The 23,628-nt window shown below is 46.2% G+C and overlaps 1 protein-coding gene across 4 annotated transcripts in view; it reads right to left on the bottom strand.

Annotated features, from left to right (window-relative positions):
- The window catches only part of ARHGAP25 (Rho GTPase activating protein 25), a 76,232-nt gene that overhangs the window by 12,542 nt on the left and 40,062 nt on the right, over nucleotides 1–23,628 (bottom strand). For 3 of the 4 annotated variants that reach the window (XM_004580078.2, XM_058667908.1, XM_058667907.1), the window contains exons 4-5: nucleotides 18,015–18,131; nucleotides 4,236–4,443 (exon numbers count right to left, since the gene is read on the bottom strand). In XM_004580078.2, coding sequence (XP_004580135.2) covers nucleotides 4,236–4,443; nucleotides 18,015–18,131 — 325 coding nt within the window. Of the gene's footprint in view, nucleotides 1–4,235; nucleotides 4,444–11,355; nucleotides 11,618–18,014; nucleotides 18,132–23,628 lie in introns of those variants that run through there. The other variant, XM_058667909.1, reaches the window with a different exon arrangement.

The following is a 23,628-nucleotide window of genomic DNA, read 5'->3' as shown; positions in this document are numbered from 1 at the left end:
CAGGGCTCCAACTTCTGAAACCATCCCCTGGTGCCTCAAAGGGTATGCATTAGCAGAAAGCTGGAGTGTCAGGACTCAAATCCAGCTACTCTAAAACGGGATTTGGGCATCCCAAGTAGTGTCTTAACAATTGTGTCAAATCACCCCCAAATTGGCACTCACTGGAGGGGACCTTGGGAGAATCTTAAAAAGTTGTGACTTTATGAGAGGTGCTGATTATCTGGCAAGGATCAGACAGAAGTCAGAGAAGGAGGCATCTGGGGCTATGGAAGCTAGAACCGCAGGCCTTGACTACAGTGGCCTGTTGTGTTTCGTGCTGTTTGACTGGGTTTTGCAGCCAGTTGTCAGAGATGTCTCCTGAAAAGGCTCCATCTCTGCAGCCATGAACTCTCTACCTCCACAGGAGGTCACAGAGCTGGCACAGGTCCCATCTAGGCTCCCACCCACAGGATGTCTGGGGTGGGGACCCCACTTCACCTGGGGACTTGGGAAATCCTTTCCTGCTGAGTCACTGCCTAAAAATACCCCTAGACAAAGTTCTGCTGGCAAAACTACTACTCCTGTCAAAACACAATGAGAACTTTCCAAGAGAATGTCAGGAAGCAATAATCTGCAGGAGCTGCATTCTTGCCAAGTCCTAACATCCTAGTCTCTTAATGTTCTCACTCTTAGCCCACCTACTGTCTTTATCAGAATCTCAGAATTCTGGATTTAACAGAGCCACATCTTCACCCAACCTCCAATGACTCTTCCTGATCCCTCAAATCCATTGTTCCCAAATTGTGTGGATGCCACAAAGCCCATCTTCTCCATTCACTACCCTGCTTCAGAAGGTCAGTGTAGTTCCTCAGGACTCTGCCCAGCCTCCTACCCAATCCCTTTGTCTCCAGTGTCCCCAAGCCACTGATGCACTGATGCACTGTGCACCACCTGCATAGCCATCAATACAAAAAACACATTCATGGAGTAAAAGCAGAAAAAGAAGGGTTTGGAGTTAAAAAAAAAATAACATAAATGATCAGTGAAAAATTGAACTTTTTAAAGACAAAACTTTTTTTAAAAAAAAAACAGCAACTAAATAGTTTGATCAGGGAAACATAAACATCTCAAATATTCAACATTAGAAAAGAGAAAGGAGTTATAGAGATAAAAGACAGTTGAAAGTTACAATAAAAACACAGCCATATGTGAGTTATTATCTCAGGATACTGAGGCCAACAAGAAAATTCCCATTTCATTTTACCAAAGGCTATGCTGATAAGGAGCGTCAACCACTTGGCCAGCTAGTTGTTTTATTGGGTCTCAGCTTAAATGCCATTTTCTTGCCCTCCTAAACTCCACCATACTCCTGTTCCAAAGCTGCTTCAGAATCTATATCCTAAGTTCTAATAGTACTAGCGGTCCTTCTTGTTTACGACTTAATACAGTAGCCCTTACATAGCTATTCCTGTAACTTTCGGTTTTAATTTCTGTGCTCTTATCATACCATGGCTGACTCAGATCTCAATCACGAGGTCCAAATTTCCAACATACTTTTTCCGGAGTTGGCTATTCCTCCAACCCACTGAGACATTGTTGAATAATTGTTTTTAAGTCAAGGACAAAAAGCAAGACAGGAAGGAGCCAGTTGGCTTCTGCGTTCAACAATGGAGCCACTGAAGACTGCCCAAGACCTCAAATGGTTCTTCTGGCCCTTCCCTTGCAGTGCTAATACGCAGAATGTGTGTCCATCATTCATAGAAATGGAGGGAAGGAAGAGAAGCAGATCAGCATTATTAGGCAAGACAGTCTGGTAAACTGGACAAAGACATTGGTTTCCATTCTTTTCTATGTGTTTTTTAAGATCCACATACACATGCACTAGACTCTTACTGAATGATGTCTTTTTCACTTCTATTCCACCTAATGAGGTAGATCTTATGGCAGAACCAAGAATATACCAACACAGATGACCTGTGATGCACACACGGGACTCCAACCAAACAGGGGCTCCTTGTGTTCCCAAATCTCCCCTTTTCTGCTTATCAATGCCTAAAATTTATTTTAGGTTACAATCACAGGAAAGCCTACAAAACCAATCACCCAAGAAAGATCAAACAAAACTAGTGAATTAAATCTGAAGTGAAGATGGTCAGAGTCAGGGTGTTTCCTGAGATTCAGTCTGGTCTGAGGACAGGAGACAAAGAGACTGACCTTGAGAATGAGTTAACCTGCACTGTGTATGTGGGTGGGGGCAGAGGGGAAGAGTTTGGGATGAGGGCAGAAGAAGGGATAAAGGGAGGATTTGGAGATTCATGAGAGGCCCCAGAAGCAGATGATCCAAGTCTACTCTTTAGGGTCCAGGATCAGGCTGCCTAACCCTGGGCAAGGTTGTCTGCTGCACCAAATCAGAAAATTTATATAAAAGTAATTCTAAAACTCTTCCCTTCAATGTGGCATTAGGAATTCATATTACATTGTCAAGGGCAAAGAAGTGGAGAGTTGGGCGTGAAGATGAACTCTATTAACTTCACAGGCATGCCCAGAGGGCAAAAGCCAGTGGGATACTTTGCCCTAATGATATAGAGGAAGAAAATAAGTTGTCTTAATCCAAACCAGCTCTCAGAGGAGGCTTTGGCTCAGCTCCTACATATATTTGAACAGAATACAAACGAGGACCAGTTAATCTCCCCAAATCACACTCATCCTCTTAGGGGACTACTTAGACCCAAGAGATGCTCTGGTAGAACCCTGAAGACTGCAGGTGACCCTTCCTACTCCTGGATGTATAAACTCTGCCTCTTGCTTCCACAGAGCAAGATGTCTTGACCAGATATGGTAACAGCCTTTCTTCCAACCTCAAATGTTCCATAAGAAATCAAACACTCAACCACCATCCACATTCTGATTCTATAGATGCACAAGCCAAAATGTAAGGTAGTTATTTGGAAAATCCCAACAATCACCTCTATTCCTTGTGGCTTACTTTTTAAATCACCTGCATCTTTTGATCTACTCAAATCTAATAAAAACAAACTAAATGCAAAGGTGGCAAACACAATGGAACAGGGTATGAACATGAAATACAGTTTATATTGGTGCTGAGAAGTCCCTAATGTTGATGCCTATAATCCACCAGGGTCACAGTAACAACTCCACCTTAGGACTTTCCAAGAGACAGTAGCATGCTAACATAGAGCTAACACTCTGGGTAAATTATCATACTGCATGCCAACAGCACACAAAACAGACACGGTGGTCTAAACGAAGACTGTCTGCAGCAGCATGCAGATAAACAGATGACCTCTGATATGTTTCAGAGGAACCACAGGCATTGGTGATGTTTGAATGGGGAGTGAGGAGAGGTAGCAATGAGACCACCTGACATTCAGGTCTTCATAATTTCTCTCAGATCAGAGCCACCATCCATCCTAAATAAGTGCTAGCCAAGTTCAGCTTTTAGAAACTGAGCAGGGATCCAACTTTTAAAATCTTGCTCATGGGCTTTTAACTTGGAAAGAACAATCCATCTTCTGCCAGCAGGACAAGTGCACGCAGGCCGCCAGGGTAAGTATTGCACAACAGGCAGGGGCTGAACTGTGTGAGGATGGGGGCTGTGCTAGAAGAGGAAGCTTCTGCTGGGTGGCTAGAGGAGGGGAGGAGGAGAGGAGAGGGCAACCGTGGGAAGAAACCACAGTGCATTTCCTAATGTGCCTGGAACAGTTCTGCCCAACCTCCAAGGGGAACACCAGGGAGAAGGCCCATGCCAAGATGGTGATCTGTGTTTCCCCCAGAAGGGCTCAATGCTGAGTTCAGAAAACTTCTTAGTACCATGGGCTCAGAAATGAATAAGAGCTCCTGGTTCTGCTTTGCAAGGAATTCACTGAGGAAGCCCACTGGTGCTGGGGCAGCCAGCTCATCTCGTTGGAGTTCCTCATCTGCTCAAGAGGTGTGTCTCAGGTCAGGCCTTCCCCTTCCCCTCTTCCCTGCTATCCTCAACATCCCTTGACTCCGCCCAGCAGGGCTCCAGTTTTATTCTCATCATCACCTCCAACACACACACACACACATACACACACACACACACACACCCTCAGCTTACTCTCCTAACTGCTCTGGGCTCCCAAATCCCAAATTATTAGCAAAACAAAAGGCTCTTGCTATTGTGAGCCAGGCTCTGAGAAGTGTCTGTGCAAGTATACATAAAGCTCAGTGGGCACGGAGGGGTCCTCTCACAGTGGGCAAGGATAGCGTACCTGTCAAAGGAGGGCCGCTCCCCAGCGTCAAAAGCATCCCTGAGCTGCTTCACCAGGTTGTCCTGCCCAGGAAGCCGGAAGATGCCCTCTTCATTCAGGCCATGCTCCAGGATGAACTCTGCACACTTCTCCACCAGAATGGGCACTGGATGGGGCCCAAATTTCTGTTCGTAGGCCACAGTCTCATCCAGGCGCTGGCCAAACACTGCTGCAAAGAGAAAAAGGAGGCCCTGCCCATCACTGTCACCTTCCTTGGACCAGCCACACAGGTCAAAGCGCTTTCTTTCTCAGTCCTGCCTCACCTGTGACTCTAAAGTGTTGAGTGTGGTGACCCTAAACAGACTATGGGAAACATATTCCCCACAATGCTATAAAGGACTATCAGTCTGGGACTGTGTCTGTCCAACTTCTATGGATTCACACAACAGGTAACTTATACTGAGCATTTGTTTGCTAGGAAGCAGGCCAGGGACTTTGCACCCCTTTTCTCATTTAATCTTAGCAAGCAGCTGCAAAAGACGATAGGATGATCACATCCCACTTTGCTGTTAAAGACACTGAGACCTGAAGGTACAAGGAACTTGGCAGGTCAGGCAGCGTGGAGTATGGCCCAGTAAGCATTCCAGAAAAGGGCATTTGGCCTAAGAGGTTCAAAAAACAGTTAGGATGCTCATGTTCCACATCAGAGTGCCTGAGTGTCATGTCTGGTTTCCGACTCCAGCTTCCTGCTAACGCAGACTCTGAGAGGCAGCAGTCGGGAGTTCAAGTGGTTGGTTTGCTAGGAGGTGTGATGGGGCTTGTGGCACTTTGACCACTGCAAGCATTTGGGAGTAGGTTGGCAGATAAAGCTGTGTTTTAAATGTGTAAATACATCAATACTTTAAAAATATAAAAATCCAAGTCTAGTCAGCTCCTGAGAGTGTGCACTTAACCACAATAGCAAGCAGTTACTCTGCTTGTGTCACAGAGCAGGAAAGCATAGTAGCCTGCTACGTGGTTGTCTCATACCATATGAAACTATGATAGCATTTCAAATACTTCAGGTTGTTTAATCTACTATCATACACGTTGCCACTGCAAACTTGTTCATATGCCTGCCAGAGTCCTGCAATGTAGGTGGTACCGTGCATAATTTCTAATTAATGGCTGAGTTAATTCATTAACATTTGGATGGATGAACACAGGCATTCCTTTCTTTTGAATTCTGTACTTAGGACACATTTCCACACAGAGAATCACATGACCAAATGTTTTGATCATTTGCATGATCCGATGTTAGGCAAATAGCTTTCTAAAAATATTTTTTCCAAAATGATACACCCTCCAGCCACACAAGTATGCACCAACTCTACCCAAAGCCTGTCAGCACTTGACCCTGTAATTTCCCCATCCCTGGCAGCATAATGAATTTAGTTTACAATTCAAGACCAGGTTGCCTTCAGGCTCCCGTATCCCTCATGTCCTGTAAGTTCCAAAGATACTCCATGGTTTCACTTTGTGTTGCCTCATTTTCTCTTTGTCGTAACTAGGGCTTTGCTGTGCCCAACCCATTACACCCTAGTACTTAAACTTCCTTGGTCTTCTCCATGATTTTCTGCCTCTCCGTGATTCTCATGTCTGCTCTGTAATCTGACATCAACTCCACTTGCCTGAAGAACTGTATCAGGTTCTTGAACCCTCTTGAACTCTTTCCTAACCACTGCCCAGACCCAGGCTGGCCTCCTCCTTCACCTGTGCCTGCCTACTATGGTCTCTTCTCTCTACCATGCACAAAGCTCTCCTGCTAATTACCTTTATAAACTACTGGTCTACCAAGTACTTCGTCCCATCTTTCAGTAGCCACCCATTTCATTGTTGCCACAGTGACAGTTTTCAAATGTCCCACAAAACCCTGGGAACTCCTCAGAGCTGCTCCATCATTATACCAGGTGCTGAGAGAAGAGAGACTAAGACTCAGATGCTAAGTGAACCTCTAGACTCCCTAAGTCCAATCTGAACAGCTGTTTGCCATGTTGCATTTCAGCCAGACTTTGAGTAAATATTTCTGTGGATAAAGCTTGAAAACCAAGACAGGAATATCGGTATTTATCTTGGTATGACTTCCTACCATGGTCCCAGTGTGAGCTCATCCCGACATCCTCATATCACAATGCTCTCCAGACCACCAGTGTCCTTGGACAGTCTCATTGTCCAAACCAGAGTATTCTTTGCATTCCCTGCCCCCTCTGCTGGAAGTCTGGTGGTCTTCCCTGACCCTGCTTGACTATCATCATGTCACACCTTCCCTGACCCCAGCTAGGGAGACTGCATTTCTATTTTGTGCACCTGTCACATCTCTTTCAGCAGTCCCAACCCTTACCATGCTGGGCTTTATTATTTTTTTTAAATTTATTTTTATTGCAAAGTCAGATATACAGAGAGGCGGAAAGACAGAGGAAGATCTTCCGTCCGATGATTCACTCCCTAAGTGACCGCCACTGCATAGCTGCGCCGATCCAAAGCCAGGAGCCAGGAACTTCCTCCAGGTCTCCCACGCGGGTACCATACAGGACTTTAAAGACTCGCGTGTGCCTGTGTCTACTGCATGACCATTAAGCCTCCCATTTGCTGGGAACATACAGAGGTCTCTTCATTCTCAGTACACAGCATGACTGTGGCATGAGACAGATGGTCAACAGCTTTAGCCAAATTACTCAATCAGCTAATTTGTCTTCAAGCAAGCATTTGTCCTAATGCTTACTGTGGCATTTCTTTAAACACTCATAGGAATCTCCTAGGGAAATGAATTCAGCTTCACACTTAACTGTATGACTAGCTTGCCATGGGCCAACAGTTGGCCCACAGAACAAATCATACAGGGGTGCATATGGCCTGGGGTTCCTGCTTTTGATTGGTCTACCACGGAATTGAAAAAAACAAAAAATCACAGAAAAATGCAGAGAAACAATTGGCAAATGTCAGTAATCATGCTGTATTAGATTTCTATCTGTATGTGAAAGCAACTAGACAAATATGTTCACCAAATCGGAAGGACATGATTGAAATGACATAATTGAGATCATAACCTACCGGCATTAGCAATATTCCCTTTGAGGGAGGAGTCCCCAGAGGAAGAAGCAGATGTCTCTCAAGATGTTGAATTTTAGGTCCTAGAATCCCACTGGACATTGTTACCAAAGAGTCCAAATGCAACATAAGAATGTGCCTCGGAAGAAAGTGCTTTTGAATGTGAATTCCATGTTTGAGGTCATGAGGAGGATTCTCCACTTTGTACGTGATCTGGAACCAAGCTCCATCCTGCATGGTTCCACAAAGCAGGCTGTCTAACTCCTCTCTTCACCTGTGTCGATCACTGGGGTCCTTATGTATTATTTCTAATCCTGGTCTCAGTAAGACTTGGGCTCCCAAGTCTTTGCCACCCACTTAGTTCATCTTTGCCACCCACTGAGTTCATCAAGCAATTTCCTCCCATCTCAGCAGGTGGCCTTCTTCACACAGGAAAGAATATGAGTGGACTCCTTTAGTCCTGGTCTCTGCCACTCCTTTTCCTCCATGTCCCTGTCCTGGAGACCTGACTTTCCTCGAGGCTGATGCTTTCCTGAACTTGCCTTCTGATCCTTCCAGATCCTTATCTTTTCATTCTCTTTAGATCTTAAATTTCCCCCTTTTAATTGAGTCTAGGTTTCTGCCAATGTATGAAATAATAATCTACTACTGGAGCTCTCATGCAAATGACCAACACTTGCCTTTCTTCTCTTCACCAGTATACTTACAGAAGGATGTGTCTTCTTCCAGAGAGACACTCACATTCACAGCTTCCACTTCCCCACTTGTCACTCACTTCTCAACCCATCACAGCTCGGATTCCATAAACTCTGCCTACAATCCCAGCATCGAGGGGCTTATGGACATGCCAAAGACTCAGGCAGGCACACATGAGTCATTACAGCTCAGCATAATAAACGATGGGGCTACTGGGAATGGATACCAACAGAGTAGGGATGCAGTCTCCCCAGCTGTGGTCAGAGAAGGGCCAGGGAAGATGACCAGACTTCCAGCAGAGGGAGATGGAGAGAATACTCTGGGCAGGACAATAAGACTATCCAAAGATGTTGGGCCAGAAGAGCACCTGTGATATAGGAATGTCAGAACAATATGTCTCTGGGACCATGGCAGGAAATCATACCAGGATAAACACTCTCCTTAGGAATGCCTATCTTGGTTTTCCATCAAATCTGCTCATTAATGCTTCTGGGCACTGCTTCATGGTCACATCCAGCCCATGTTGACTCCATACGCTCCTGGTCTTCTCAGAAGACACATGGTATTGACTATTATTCTTCCTCTTTAAGACTTCCTCTCCTTTCTTCCTCCTGCAGACATCCTTCTTAGGAAAGTATATATAAATTCTCCCACTTGAGTATCACTAATAAACCAATAACTCATAAATCTATACTGCTGGTCCATCTCTCTCTGAATCTTCATGCACACATATTTTATATAAAACCATCATCTCTCTATTCACACACTACTCTCTCTCATCTTCCTTCCTTTCTCTATTTCCCTCTTTAATTTCAATATCTAATGGCAATTCTTCATCTAATTTTCCTCCCAGCCCAAGCCACTACTTCTTCTGTAGTCTTCCTCATAGGCAATGGCATTGCAGTCCACTAATAAGCACCAAGCCCACTCCTAGACACTGAAATTATCAAACTGTTGATGCAGGGAAGCTGCACTCAATCAACTCAACCAGCAAAGGCATGAGTGTTCAAACTTTTTGCAGGATTCTCTTCTTCCTCCCTATAGGTAAGGTATAAGGATACTCTAAATATCTTTCCATTAGTTCTCTGTCCTCACTGTTACCGCCAAGGTTATTAAAGGAATTTCTTTTATAAATCTATTCCTTCTACTAGAATTCACAAAGTATTCAGCAAGTGTAGTTAAGCATGGGTCAGGTCTTTTGGTAACTAGAGATTGTGAAACCAAGACTGAAAACGGTCTTGGCTCTTCAAAATTCTGGAGTTACTGCCTTTCTTCTCAAAGGGCACCAAGTGGTCACTCCCTCTAAGCTTACAGAGCTCTTGTGTACACGTTAGTTTTGTTACCTCGAGGGCCTGGCATTTTATGGCATCTTATTTAAACATCTCTTTCATCATAATGTGGGCTTCTCAAAAGCAGACAGCCTGTCTGGCTTGCCATCTATTTCTGTCTCTTGGCAAAGAGACTGGCATATGGTAGACCTCCTGTCTCTCTCTCTCTCTTCCCATTCCCTGCTCCTTCTCTTTGCTCAGCACTTCTCCACATCTACTCTTCTCAAGGAGATCAATGAATGGCCTTGGCCATTTTACACCCACGCCTTAGATCCTCAGCCTTAACCTCCACCTCTTTCATAGCACCATGAGACACAGCTCTCTATTCCCTCTTGTTTGAAACACTATCACATGGCTTCTAGGGCATTGTTCTCTGGTTTCTCCATTGATCATATTAGGCTGTTCCCATTCCGCCCTTCTGACGATTTCTCCTTTTCTCCTTGTCCTCAAAGTATTGGAGTGTCTCGGGGACCCTTCCCCATCCCAAATACTTGCCTCCTAGTCCCATGCTGTTCAACATCAACCAAGTGATGGAGGGTCTCATTGCTGCATCTCTAGCCTTGGAATCAGCCAATACTCTTCCCTCCAATGAGAACTAACTACTGTGTGCTCCAGAAACACAGGGACACGAGAGAAAGAGTGTCTGCCTCGAGTGGGTCTAAGTCAGGCTTTGTCACTCTACATACCCAATGACAGAGAGCAGTTTGATATCAATTCATCTCTATCTTGAACTTTAAGAGCTAATACCAAATTCTATCAATCTGACTATTGGATCCTGACTGCTACTCTTCAAACATGGATGGACACAAAGATGCCAAGACATAGGGGAAAAAAGATGAATAGAGAAAACCTAAGAAAACTGGAGTAAAGGAAGAAGAGAATGAAACAGGAGTTATTCCAACTCTATTTTCAACTCCAAGAACCACAAGTGGAAAATCGCAGGCTATCTGCATTGTGCTCTTCCTGATTATACCCAGTCTTTGGGGCACTGGCATTCCAGAACTTTCTGTACCCTCTGGCAGCTCATTCACTTGGAACCTTTTATCACTGTTAGCCAGTCACCATTAGAAGAAGTTCCACCTGAGGTATAAGTTTTAATTAATCAATTATGCTTGTAATTATGTGCAATTTTAATTATGTATAATTATCACTATACACTATATCATTATTATATATAATTAAAATTGCATAAAATAAATCGCTAATAATTAGACAACTTAGTTAAATTAATGCTGGAAATATCTTAGATGCCTTCATATGTGTTATATGTATCAGTCCCCATGAGAACCCATTCTACAGATGATAAAACTGAGGCTTGGATTAGGAATTCACACATAGTGATATTTTCCCTGTGATTCTCTCTACTTGGTACTGTAATTCCTTGGGTTTAAAACCAATGTTCTTTCTACTTCGTACTGTAACTTCTTGGATTTAAAGCCAATGAAATAAAATTTTAGAACGTATTAAGCCTCAAGGGAAGATATTAAGTGTTAAGATTTCTAGAAGTCTCTCCCAGAGACCTGTAATGCTATCCCATTCAGGCCTCACACCACTCACATGCAAGACTCATATCATGGCCATCCTGCTCTTGGCCCACTCCCAGATTTTAAGCTTTGCACAGCAGGTATTCTACCCTGAACAAGACCTCAATACCACAGAGGAGGTACCTACCTACCTCTATTTCCAGTCTTCCCTCCACCCTGATGCCACGAGTCCCCACCCTGGATAAGCTGGAAGACCCCAGAATATTGACCTGGTTTGGGAAGTGAAAATGGACAAAATCAGTAGTTACCTCCTTCCCAACCTTGTTCCTCCTTTGTCAAAAGTCACATGCACCTGGGCTCCAACATGAGTTCTTCTCTTCCCCACTCTGCTTCCAGCCCCACCCAAGTCCCCAGGAAGGGTCCCATGCACCTGTCAGCCAGGGACCCAGCTCCAGGAACATCCCCTCTACGTGACAAGACAGAGGAGAGAAGCAGAGGAAAGTGTGTCTGGTGAAAGAAGTGAATCACAAAGCAGGGAGGAAATACCTTTCCTTCGCAGCTGGCGAGTTTTCCTCCTGAAATCCCAGCAAAAGAGCAGCACCACACCAGGAAAGCCACAGTCCAGCTCCCACCGCGGCATCCTGGGAATACGAGGCATGGCGCAGGCCAGGGCTCCAGCTCTGCCCGGCACCCTCAGGCCTTCCCTCCACCCCAGGCCTGAGGAACAGACCGGTGCTTCAGCTCAGCGCATACTCACAAACACTGCTCAGGTTCTGACTCCTGTGCGGAAACTCTGGGATCTGTCAGCACCTGCCCCAGCCCTACGGCCCCTCCTCCCCACACCACTGCCCCTCCCCACTCACCTTTGCACACAGGACTCTTGGCTTTTAAAGACTGAACATAAAGCTGTCAGGGCCGCAATAAAAATAAGTGCCTCCTTTTACTTAGCAGCTAATTGTCAACTGCCATTCAAGGGATACCTCAGAGGTGGGTTAAAAAAAAAAGGCGTGCATAAGCCCAACCTTTCCCAGCACTGTGCCATCTATCAAAGTGTCTGGCAAGAACACAGAATTTCACTTAGCATTGATGAGGCCAGCCCACTCTGCCCTGGAAGTGCTTTCAGAGTGGCAAGTGGCTTAGCTGGGAGATTCGGAGATAATGATCATGGAGGTGGGTTGTTGGACAGGCTGAGTTGCCTTTTCCTCCTGCTGAGGAGATTTAGCAAATGGTGCAGCAGCCCTGCCAGACCTTCCCAGGAGACTCAAAATGGACTCTGACAGGCAGGAACAAGGTTGCAAGGCTCTGCCCCAGAATAGGCTTTTGCTGCCAGCCAAGTACTCAGTTCTCTCTGATTCAGACCCAAGAATGGGGGATTCACATGGGACACCACGTTTCCCCCTGTGTGTCAAATCCACTCCCACGTCAGCAACGTCACCTCCAATGCCTCACAGGAATCCACTGACCTGGCTCCATCGGCACTGCCCCATAGCCACCCACCCTCTCCTGCCTGGATGACAGTTTGAGTTTCCCATTCAGTTTCCTGCCTTCCCTCTGACCTGTTGCCTCCGGCTCCATTCATTGCCAGACAGCCACTCAAATGACCTTTTACGTAGTCTGATTGTATCGGTTTCTGGCTGGAAACCTCCCACGGCTCCTGGTGAGTCCTCAACCAAGCTGTCTCTGCTGTCACCATCTTCCTAGCATTCTGGGACCTGTTCTGCTTGTCACAGGACCTTCGCACAAGCGCCTCCTCCACCTTCTCCCTGCCTGTCCTTGCTGGGCCTTTCGAGCTAAGCTTCCCCCGTCCCTGACTCGGGGAAGCCGTCCTTGTCCTTCTCCACCACAACTTGTCTCCCACACAGCATTCATGTGTGCTCCCTTTATAGTGTTTCACATAAGCTGATTCACTTCTGGTCCCAAGTAGACAATACTTAATACCTTGAAAGAAGGGACTTTGTCTTGCCTTTTCTCCCTTTTAATTTGCTCACTGTGATGTGTCAGGGCCACCAAGGGGTTTTTGCACAGGCACAGGCTCAAGAAATGAGTATCTGATGTTAGGAGTTGGGAGCAGGCAAGAAGAGAGAATTGGAGGAAACAAGTCAAAATTACTCTCCCCACCATCTGAAATGCTTCATTTAACTTGACAGAAAGGATCAGAACATTTGAAACACTGAGAAAGCAAAAGCAGCACGCGCCACCAGAAAGGCCAGGGCTATGCAATGCGGAGTCCCGCCGAGAGGGCGGGGGAAACCAAGGTGTAGGAGGATTCATTGTTTACATACCAAGTGCCTTGCCTTAGAAAGCACACCAGAGGCTTCCAACACAGGACCTGCCCACAGCCCCTTACAACTGGGCAGGGCAGAGCAGAGCTAGCAACAACTTAAGGCAGAGTCCATTGCCCGACCATGACCCTGAGCAAAGCTTCCATGGAAGAGGCCCGAAGCAGGGCTAGGCTGAGTGCCAACCTGCACCTGGAATAGCCCGCTACCTGGTGACAGAACAAGGTCCAGGCTTTCATGCAGAGGCCTGGAAAATTCATGGCTTTCTTAGGAACAGGATGGCATGATTTGGGAGGGGAAAATGGGCAAAAAGTGAGCCTGTAAATGATCAGTCAGCAAGAGATGATTGCCTCTGCTCCTCTTGTATATCAGAGAAACCCAGAATTGGGGCCGAAACTCCTGGGGTAAGAAGGGCTCCCATGGGAGAGGGCTGTGCGGCACAGGTCTGCTGAGAAGGCAAAAGCTGCAATGCAAGGCATAGCTCTCCAAAGTGAGTAACAGGAGAGGCCGGGAAGCAACAGGGCATTGTGTGCTGGAAAGCAGGGGCCAGAGGGAGGGGACACAGCAACAGTGAGGCTGGGGCAGGGAGGGTGCTTAGTTCTATAGAATTGTCACCAGGATGACTTGCCAGGAGGACACAGGCGATTGCATCACGAATGCTAGCGACAGCTCTTGAACTCCCTTTTGCCCTCTCCCCGCCAAAACCACACCCACCTGTTGCTAAGACATACTAGCAACCCAGGGAGCACTGATAGGCTGCAGGTGTCGGAAGAGCTTGCTGCTGAATGCAGAAAGGTTTGCCTCTATCTAGGTGCCCCTCCTCAGACTCTCCATTGCTTGCATCAGATTCTCCAAGGGACCTCCAGCCCAGGAGGAGCGTCTCCTGCCTCATCCCAGCCAGGTGTGGAGAAAGATCATTCCAGAGGTAGCAGCCCCTGTCCTACTGACCTCTGATTTCTTCACACTTAGCAACCCAGAACAGAGAGGGACTTTGGGAGAGGAACAGAGCCCAGCCATGGGAAGAGGAGGCCGTTCTCTCCCCCGACTCACTGACTAAACATTTTCCTGAACATTTATGACAGCAAGCGCTGTTTATATTTTGGGGTCCAGTACTGAACAAAACAGAGAAAAAGAATGCTTGCCAAGTAGATTGACGTTTGTGGTCCAGGGAGGGCAGCTTAACTAGGAACAAAGCCAGTGAGTAAAACATACAGCATGTTAGAAAGCACTACAGGTTAAGAGGGGTGGGAAGGCAGGAAGTAGGTTGGAGGGACTGGGAAAGCTGGGGTAGAGGAGGGAAGGACTCAGGCTGGATACAGTCATCAGACTCAGACTTACTGAGATGGTACTTGTGCAAAAGCCCAGAGAAAGCAAATGACCACACCACGCAGCCTCCTGGAGAGAAAGGATTCCTGGCAGAGTGAGTAAGAAGTGCATGTAGCCTCAGGCACTCTGCCTGAGAGTGCTTGAGGAAACCGCTCAAGAAAGGGGTGAAGTGAGCACCAGCAGAGGGTTTTTGGAAACCAGGTCAGAGATGACGGGTTGGGGCAGGTAGTGCCTGGTAAGTCCCTTTAGAGCTGCTGACTCTCAGAAAAAGGGAAAGATGAGGCTCGTGAGCAGGAGAGGATCCTGAAGTGACAGATTGAACCGGCTTGCTCTGGTGGCACCACAGCCACCAGACAGATTGATTGCAAACAGATTGCAGTAAGGTGCGGATGGAGCTGATCTTGTGGCATAGCAGCTCAGGCTGCTGACTGCAAAACCAACATCCCATATGGGCACTGGTTCGTGTACCAGCTGCTCCACTTCCGGTCTAACTTCCTGCTGATGTGCCTGGCAAAGCAATAGCAAATTCCCCAAGTGCTTGTACCCCTGCCACCCATCTGGAAGACTCAGAAGAAGCTTCTGGCTCCACATTTTGGCCTGTCCCATCCCTGGCCATTGTCATCATTTGGAGAATGAACCACCAGCAGATAAAGACCTCTCTCTGTCTGTCTCTCTCTATATAATTTTACCTTTCAAATAGATAAATATAACTTCAAAAGAGAAAGAAGAAGGCAAGAATGAACCAAGGGGAGATAAGGGTGGAGGCCATCACCATGATGTGGACAAAAAGAGATTCTGAAGTCTCCACCAGGGTGGTGGCGTGATGGCAGTGAGAAGTGGGCAGGTTCTGGGTGGACAAAGTCAGCAAATGCTTCACAAAGGACTGGAAACAGCAGCAACCTATCTCAACAGCTGCATGAAATTTGATGGGGAACCTTGCCTGCTAAGTGACTCAGCCCCTGATAGGAGAAATGACAAGTACTTATTACTGTGACTGGACCCTGTCCCATACAGGACACTGGGGCCTGGGAGCAGGTCATTGGTTCTCTCACAGTCAAGGTTTCCTGACTGGCAAACAGGAAAAACAGATACCTGCCTTTCCCTGTGGCCTTCGTGGGACTCCGCTGTCTTAAAATGCTTTCTCAGTCTGACATCTAGGATCTGAATTCCCTGAGTAACTTTGAAAGCATCTTCAGTTCCCCATCCAAGCAACTCTGTCCCTTGTGTAAGTAAGTGGTGTTGCAGTCAATGTCCCCTGCCCTGGACTTTCCACCGCCCACAGGATGTACGCTTGACTTACTTCTCATATTAGTGGCCTTTGGGAGAAATCCCCCCCCCCCCGGTGGATTATGACAGAGCACAGCCGCTTACCATGTCTCAGCTCAGTCAACCATCCCAGTGAAAGTACAGAGATGGCGTTTTGACTCAGAGCAGGTGTGTGATTAGGCAGCAGCCACATTCCATTGGTCAATGCAGACAGCCTACAGTGCTGGCCTGGGGAAAGCAGCAGACGGTGATATGACTCCCAGGCTCATAAGCCAGAGCAAGAAGGGAAGTCACAACTACAATTATTCAGGCTGAACCAACACATAATCAAGTTTGAATAAATAAAATCTTTGTCTGAGCCCATAAGCATAGCCCAGGGCAAATGTGTGCAGGCATTCAAACTCCTCATCTTCTTGTAATTGCTAATGGCATATGTTTGTAAAAATGGCTGTGGCAGGTGCCCTGGAGTTGGGCTGTCTGCCACTTACATCACTACTTGTCTCCAATCCATCTGAGTATGTCACAGGCCACATGGGCCATAGGCCATGACTGCCCTTCTGCTCCAGATCCTGGTTCCACTGGTTGAATTCTGAGTTTGGCTGAAATGGGTATAACTGTTCTCCAGAATCTTGCAGGCTGAGTTGGAGTTCATGGAAGAAGCCTAAGAAAGCCAGGCTGGCACAGCAGGATTTGGGGCAAGAGTAACCAGGGGGTTACTAGACATTAACAGGCAGTCATGCAAAGAATAACACAACAAGAAAGTGAAGGACCTAGAGAAACTGACAGGATAAACTCAATGCCTGTGCTCTTAAGGCTTCTTGGTAGTTCCTGCCCTTGGCTTCTATGAACAGATTCTGTAGCTGCCCAATAAATCTCAGTTGAATAACATCACAGGACACCATTTTTACTTCCTGTAACCAAATTAGCCCTGAAATGTATCAATGAAGATTCAATTGAAATACAGGGACCGGCCTGGCATAATAGCCCAGTGGCTAAATCCTCACCTTGCAAGCACCAGGATCCCATATAGGGGACTATTCCTGTCCCAGCTGCTCCACTTTCCATCCAACTCCCTGCTTGTGGAAAAGCAGTTGAGAATGGCCCAAAGCCTTGGGATGTGCATCCATGTGGGAGACCTGGAAGAAATCCTGACTCCTGGCTGCAGATTGACTCAGCTCCGGCCACTATGACCACTTGGGGAGTGAATCAATGCATAAAAGATCTTTTTCTCTGTCTCTTTCTCTCTGTAAATCTACCTTTCCAATAAAAAGAAATAAATCTTTAAAAAAGAAACATAGGAACATGCTTAGGCTAGATAATAAATGTAATTAAACTGCAAATATTCTATATTAGTCATTCAGTAAGAAGTATGTATATGAAGTACTTTTAAAAAGTGTGGAAATAGAATTCAAAGATCAGTCTATGCTGATGAAAATTTTTCTTGAAATCTGCATACTTTTTCTTAATACACTCATTTTTCACAAACTTTTTAAAAAGCTCTCCTATGAATGGAGTTCAACACATTTGTGTGCCAAAATAAACTTTCTTTGAACTTCATTTCCCATGAACATTTTGAAGTCCCCTGGCATAGGAACACTGGCTGAAAGGAAGACATAAAAACGCCTCTGGTGGTTGGAGGGATTATACTTTTTTTCCCAGATTTCCACATAATTATTGTGATGCTCTTGCAATTTTTAAAAGATGTGATTAAGCCATCAAATTCATCTTTAAGCCATGAAAGCCTCCATGAAAGATTTCCAAAGTGACAGGCAGTACAGTCTATAAATAACTCTATACTAACACAGTTACCCTGCAGGTCCTACAAGGTATATATGGCCCTAAACAGATAAAGGAAAATGAAGCTTGGGAACCCCTACACAGCAGTTTTTCAGACTTTTTTTTTAAATTGAGGGAAACATATGAGATTGGCATGCTTGTTAATTTCAAGGTCTTTGACAGGCTTTTAAAGTATGCCTATGTGAATGTGTGCAGAACCCTCAAACATGGAAACATCACTAGGAGTTTCACAGAGCTCTAACACTTGAGTCATATGATCCAGAAAAGCACTGAACACACAATTCACACATCCCTGCTTGACCCTGGACAGAAGTCCTGATTTTTCTCTGAGCTCTTTCTCCTCTCCTGGACAGCAGCTATGTCTTCTGTGCTGATCAGCCTAACTTACCTTTCCATTCCAGCTCCCAAACCAGCCTTGCCAGGCCCTACGGTTCCCCCACCAGGCAGGTTCAAAGGAAGATCACATTTGGGACTACTTCCTCCTCATGCCTGTGACATCACAGACACCTGCCCAGGGAAGTCTGCAGGGGTCCTTACCTCCAGAGGGCATGCCAGCAACTCTCTTGAGGAACTTGACCCACTCTTCCATCTCTGCCTGGGAACTGGCCATGAGGACATAAGAGTCCTGTCCTGTGCGATTCTGGTCCCATGAGGCTGGAGGAAAAAGTAGCACAAGATGAAAATCTTTGAGTGGGAAGGGAGTAGAGCCAGGGGAAGAAAGGAAGTCATTCCTTGGGTAAATTCAGGCATTGGAAGTCAGACAACACAAGAGCATTATTTAAGGATGCCCAGTAGTATCCTGCACAGCTTATGTTGAAGCTCTAATCCTATGACAAATCACAGAACACAATGGTTTCCAAGACAAATGTCTTGGGTTGAGAGCTGCTTCCACCCAGTATAAAAGCCATCTCTTACCAAAAGGAAGAGAACGTTCAAGGTGCAATTTGGGTGGGAGGGGATGCAGGATCAACTCATGCAGGTCCAAAGACTTCAGTGCGCTACACAGTGATGAACACTTTCCTAAGGTGACACTGACCTCAGCAGTGGGAGTGGGGAAAGTAGGCAGTAATTCCAGATAGAAGGGGCAGCCAGCATGTGAATGCCTTCATTGAAAAGTCAGCACTTCCTATTCAGAAGACTCCTTTGCTGCCCATACAAGACCTTGCCAATGGGAGGTTCTCCTGGGCAAGTTAGTTACAGGACATATGAAGCATTTTGGAACTTTCTGTACCACTGTGACTTTAAATCCAAGACTGCAGATGTATGTAGTGTTTCCTAGGTTGCTGCTCTTAAATGGACAAGGGAGTAAAGGAAGTGACAAGTGGAAGGGAGGAAGAGATCATGAGAAAGAATGGGGGGAAATGACAGAAAAGAACAATACAGAGGAGAGGGGGAAGTAAACAGGGAAAGGAAGAAGAGCAAATGTTAAGTCTTAGACCAAGAAGTAGCAGATCTGAGACCAGGACCTTAACACCCTCCACCAACCTCCTCACAAAGCAAAATCTGCAAAGTTGAGTATATTTTTCAATTGGTTAATAAAAAAAAAACCAGATCTTTAAAAAGCGATGAAAAGTGATTCCTTTCAATTGTAGGATGCTATCAAATTTCCAAGTGCCTTTGTAAACATCAACTCATTCTTCTCCCAATGTGAGGTCGCCTCATGCAGAGAGAGGCTGTTCCAGGGCCAGGTTCTGTTCAAACTTGTACTTTCTTGCAGCACAAAACAGACATTCAACTTCCCCTTTGGCTCTGGTCTCTTAAACCTAATATAACCACACCACGCTTCTCTATTTCTCACTGTTGGAGATAGCCTGACTAGAATTTTTCCTCAGTCGTTGGCTCTCAGACCAGGAGATTCAGTCCATGGACAAACTGGTCATTCAGGAACACCCTGAGAACTGATTTTTCCAGAAATCAGAAAGTGCTCAATGCAGAAAGACCTCCTAGGTGACATGATAGCCCTTTGAAACAGGTTAGGAAGTTATTAGTTTTTCCATTTCACCTATGATAGACCTGAAGTTTAAAGATGCAACGCACCTGCACATCAGGACCCTTGAATTATGGTCCAACTTGAACAGCACCACTGATCTCCTTTTCCCCAAGACAAATTCTCTGCTAGCCCGTACTGCTTCCAAACTGATCACAGTGAAAATGTACCAAGCCCCTTGATCATCATAGCTATATTCCAGCTTACGGTGCTATCAGTTGACCCTGACCCCTTGGTTCTGTCACAGGCACCATCACTGGGAAACACCCAGCTTTCAGGATGCCCCTCAATGGCTAGGACTTCCATGGTCTGACCTTTTTGGGATAAGAGAGCTCATGATGTAAAGACAAGATGGATTTGGGGTCAGGTTGCTCCAAAGGGTGATAGAAGCGCAGGTAGATGTTACTAAGATAGGTCTAGCAGACCAGAGCCAATGGCAATTCAGTTATCTCTTTTTGTCACCTTTAATTTAACCATCTGGGTTCAACTGGGGAACAAGGAAAAGCTTTCTTCCAGTGACAGTGTATAAAACCCAATAAATCCAACTCTGCCCTCAGGCACATAGTTTCCCAGATACAAACACAGTTAGGTCAGCACATGGTACCTGTTAGGCAGTTTCCCTTAAAGGATACAGGCCAGGCTGCTTTTGCTATTCTAAGGAATTTCTGTTCCTTCTTTATAACACAAAATCACAAATCAGTCATTCTAGGGAGCTTGTCTTAATATCTCCACCCCTGCCCCAGACTGACTGGGGAGTGTCTATAATTCCTTAACATCTTAGCCTTGCCTTACCATGGCAGTGCCCCAATTATCCTAAACATTTCTCTCCTTATCAGTACAATTAATTAATATATGGTGGGGGAGAGTATACAATTACTTCATTGTACTTAATATGTGCAAAACTTCAGCCCTGATATTTCCTCCTGCCCACAAACAGGTCAACATGCTACAAGCACAAGTCTTAGCAAGTGCAAGTAGACCAATCTTTCTCATTGTTTAGACCCAAAGCCCTAAAGCCTTGGGCCCACATCCGATCCATCAGCAAACTAAATCTTTTTTTTTTCTAGTTTTCCTTCAAATATTCTTTTTTTAAACTTTTTTTAAATTATATTTTTGACAATCTTTACATAGTTAATTAGGGTAAAAAGTTTCAAGGGCTTTAGGGAAGTGGGTAAGACTATTATTTCCATATTGTTTCCTTCATGTATCTGAGGTAAAGGGGGTTATTGAGGGAGAAGCCCCACCCAGTTTCCCACCCACCACAAGTCTTGGATGTGGGGCATGCTCTGAGATCCTTGCTTAAGTGGTTTTGCTAGTTCACTAGTTATGAATCGCTGCCAGTTTCGCTCACCACTCCGAGCACGATGAGGTCATTGAAGAATCCACTGATTGACATAGTCCATCATAGAGTCTCCGTTTGCCCAGTATTTCACTGCCAACATATAGTTGAGGTGGTTGATTGACGTGTTCTGTCTTCTGTCTTTTCTTGTCTAGGGTTCTGAGTCCAGCATTTCAATTGGGGATATCCCCAAAGAAACTTTGAGGTATTCCCAGACCAGATTCTTGTGTGTTCTAGCAAGCACAGGGCCCGGCACAGTCCATTGCCCCGATCAGCTGGTGGTTGCAATTGCTGGGTTGGTTCTGTTTTCAGTCCCAACTTCCACTGGAACCAATGGGTGTTGCAGTCCAGCCTGGTTCTGCCCAGCACATACTCGGCCCTCACATAAACCAGTGGGAGCTGCAGCCTAGTCAGAGAGACCCACAATAACCCCCACCAGGCCCGCCCCCTACCTGGTTTGCCAGTATGTGTAGCAGACTAGTCCAGTCTGTCCCACATCCCATTTGGCTCTCGTACATGTCGATGAGTATTGAAGCTTAGTGCCATCTAACCAGCTCAACTATCCAGCCCTCACGGATGTTGTTGAGTGCCACTCTGTCTAGCCACCCCAGCCCTGTCCTAGTTTTCGTGCCCTCCCGCGGGAGTAGTAACCCAAGAGGGAAGAGCCCACTATTTCCCTCCCAGGTCTCTCTCAATCCCGGTTTGTGCACTCTTCAGGTGGTTCTGTGTTTGACTTGACAGAATTAGCCCCCAGTGCCAGTTTCTGCTAGCTGATGCTGCGGCTAAGCCCAAACAACCCTCACCCACTCTAACTTATGCTTGCACCAGTAGGAATAATCAGCCCAGCCTGGCTTTTCCCTGATCTAGTCCACATGAGGCTCACAGGTGTTGTAGCCCTGCTTAGTCTGGTCTGTCCCCATCCCAGCTCATGCTCTCCAATGGCAGTATCTGTCAGCAAGGGAACCACCCCTTTAATCCCTCTGCCGGCTCTGCCCCCTCCCTTCCTGCTTCTCACGCATGCTGGTTGGGTACTGTGGTCACATCCAGTACAGGCAACCTCACCTTGGCATTCCATATTCTGCACTGGTTTTTGTCACGACCGAACCTGGCTCGACCCACACTCTGTTCTGGTGTTTGGATTTGCCAGTGGATGACATGAATTGATTCAGCCTGGTCTGCCCTCAACCCATGCCAAATGTATGCCAGTGGGAAACTTTCCATGGCCTATTCTGGGCTGTTTCCTATCATGCTTCTTGCGTTTACCTGCAGAGTCTGTATCCTGCCAGAGGAGTTGCCCAGGCTCCTCCACCAGAACCCCTCCCAAGGCCAGATTTTGTGCATACCAGGGGGTCCATGAGCCAGCCCTACTCAGTTCATCTCCTGTCCTAGTAGGAACAGTGGGTTTTCTTGGATGGCTTTCAACCCATTCTGGTTCTTGCTGTTGGATGTTTCAGCCCAGCCATGGCTTGTCCATACCCACATATGGCTCACATATGGCTCAGTAGGGGTTGAGAACTAGCCTAGTCTGTCCCACATCTACCCTGGTCCTCCAGGACACCAGATGGTGTTGGGGTCTGGCCTGGCCTGGTGCATCCAGTCCCAGTCCACACTAGTGCCAAGGGAGACCACAACTGTTTCCTGGTTAGAACGCAGCCCCCATTCCAGCACATGCGCCCCTTGGTGGGAACCTCAACCCAGTTAGGGTGTCCCCTTACCTCCCCAACCAGGCCTGTTCCCAGTCATAGATCACGTGCATGCCAGTGGCTGCTCTGACTCAGCTTGGCTCAGTCCCTCACTTGTCCTGGCTTCTGCCTTAGACACTGTGACTTAACGTACTTGACTCACGCAGACCAGGAGGTGCAAGACCTGTGCTCCATCCTGGTTTCTAGTTTCGCTTGTAGGCTAAGGTTTGCTCAGTCCTGCCCAGTACATCCCATTCCATTACCAATTTACACATTAGCCAGCTGTTGGAGCTATTTTGCCCAGCTTGTCTGACCCCCAGGTCTGGACAACATGTTCACCAGCGGGAGCTATGACTCGCCAGGGGAGTTTCCCAAGTTCCTCCACTTGATCCCCTCCAAGACCCAGTTCTCATACATGCCATTGGGCTTTAGGCCAGTGCCTGGCGAAGTCTGACCTTGGCTATTTGCCAAGGAGAGGAAAGAACAGACCTTCAGATTTAACAAGCAAAAAAATGCCCATGAAGCAACCACCTGAACATATTCTTCCCTTTGTTGATTTGAGGATTTTCTTCCTGCATTGTAATTCCCTTTTGTTGGGACTAGCACTGTGACACAGTGGGTAAAGAAATGGCCCATGGGACTGTCACCACATACGAGAGCTGGTTCAAGTTCTGGTTGCTCCGCACACTATCCCTGCTAATGTGCCTGGGAAAGCAGCAGAGAATGGCCCAAGTACTTGAGTCTCTGCGTGCATGTGGGACACCCAGATGAAGTTTCTGGCTTCAGACCAGCCTAGCTCTGGCCATTGTGGCCATTTAGGGAGCGAACCAGCAGATGGAAGATTTCTATCTTTGCCCTCCCCTATAACTCTGCTTCCAAATGAATAAATAAATGTCAAATATATATACATATATATGTGTGTATATTTCTCTCTAGTTATCTCCCAAATGTCAAACTCTTACAAAGCATTAATATCTACTAGGCACTGAGACAAATGTTTTTTTAAACCTCATGATCATCATAATCTTTATCCACATTTTATAGACAAAGCATAAAAGCAGAAAGAAATGGAGAAACCTATTGCAGAAACAATAAGTGGTAGGGTCGTGATGTGAACGTAGAGAGGCTGGCTCTAGACCAAGC

Source organism: Ochotona princeps, chromosome 8 (assembly GCF_030435755.1).
Source record: "Ochotona princeps isolate mOchPri1 chromosome 8, mOchPri1.hap1, whole genome shotgun sequence".
Classification (NCBI taxonomy): Eukaryota; Metazoa; Chordata; class Mammalia; order Lagomorpha; family Ochotonidae; genus Ochotona; species Ochotona princeps.
This window is presented reverse-complemented; position numbering and strand designations above follow the sequence as displayed.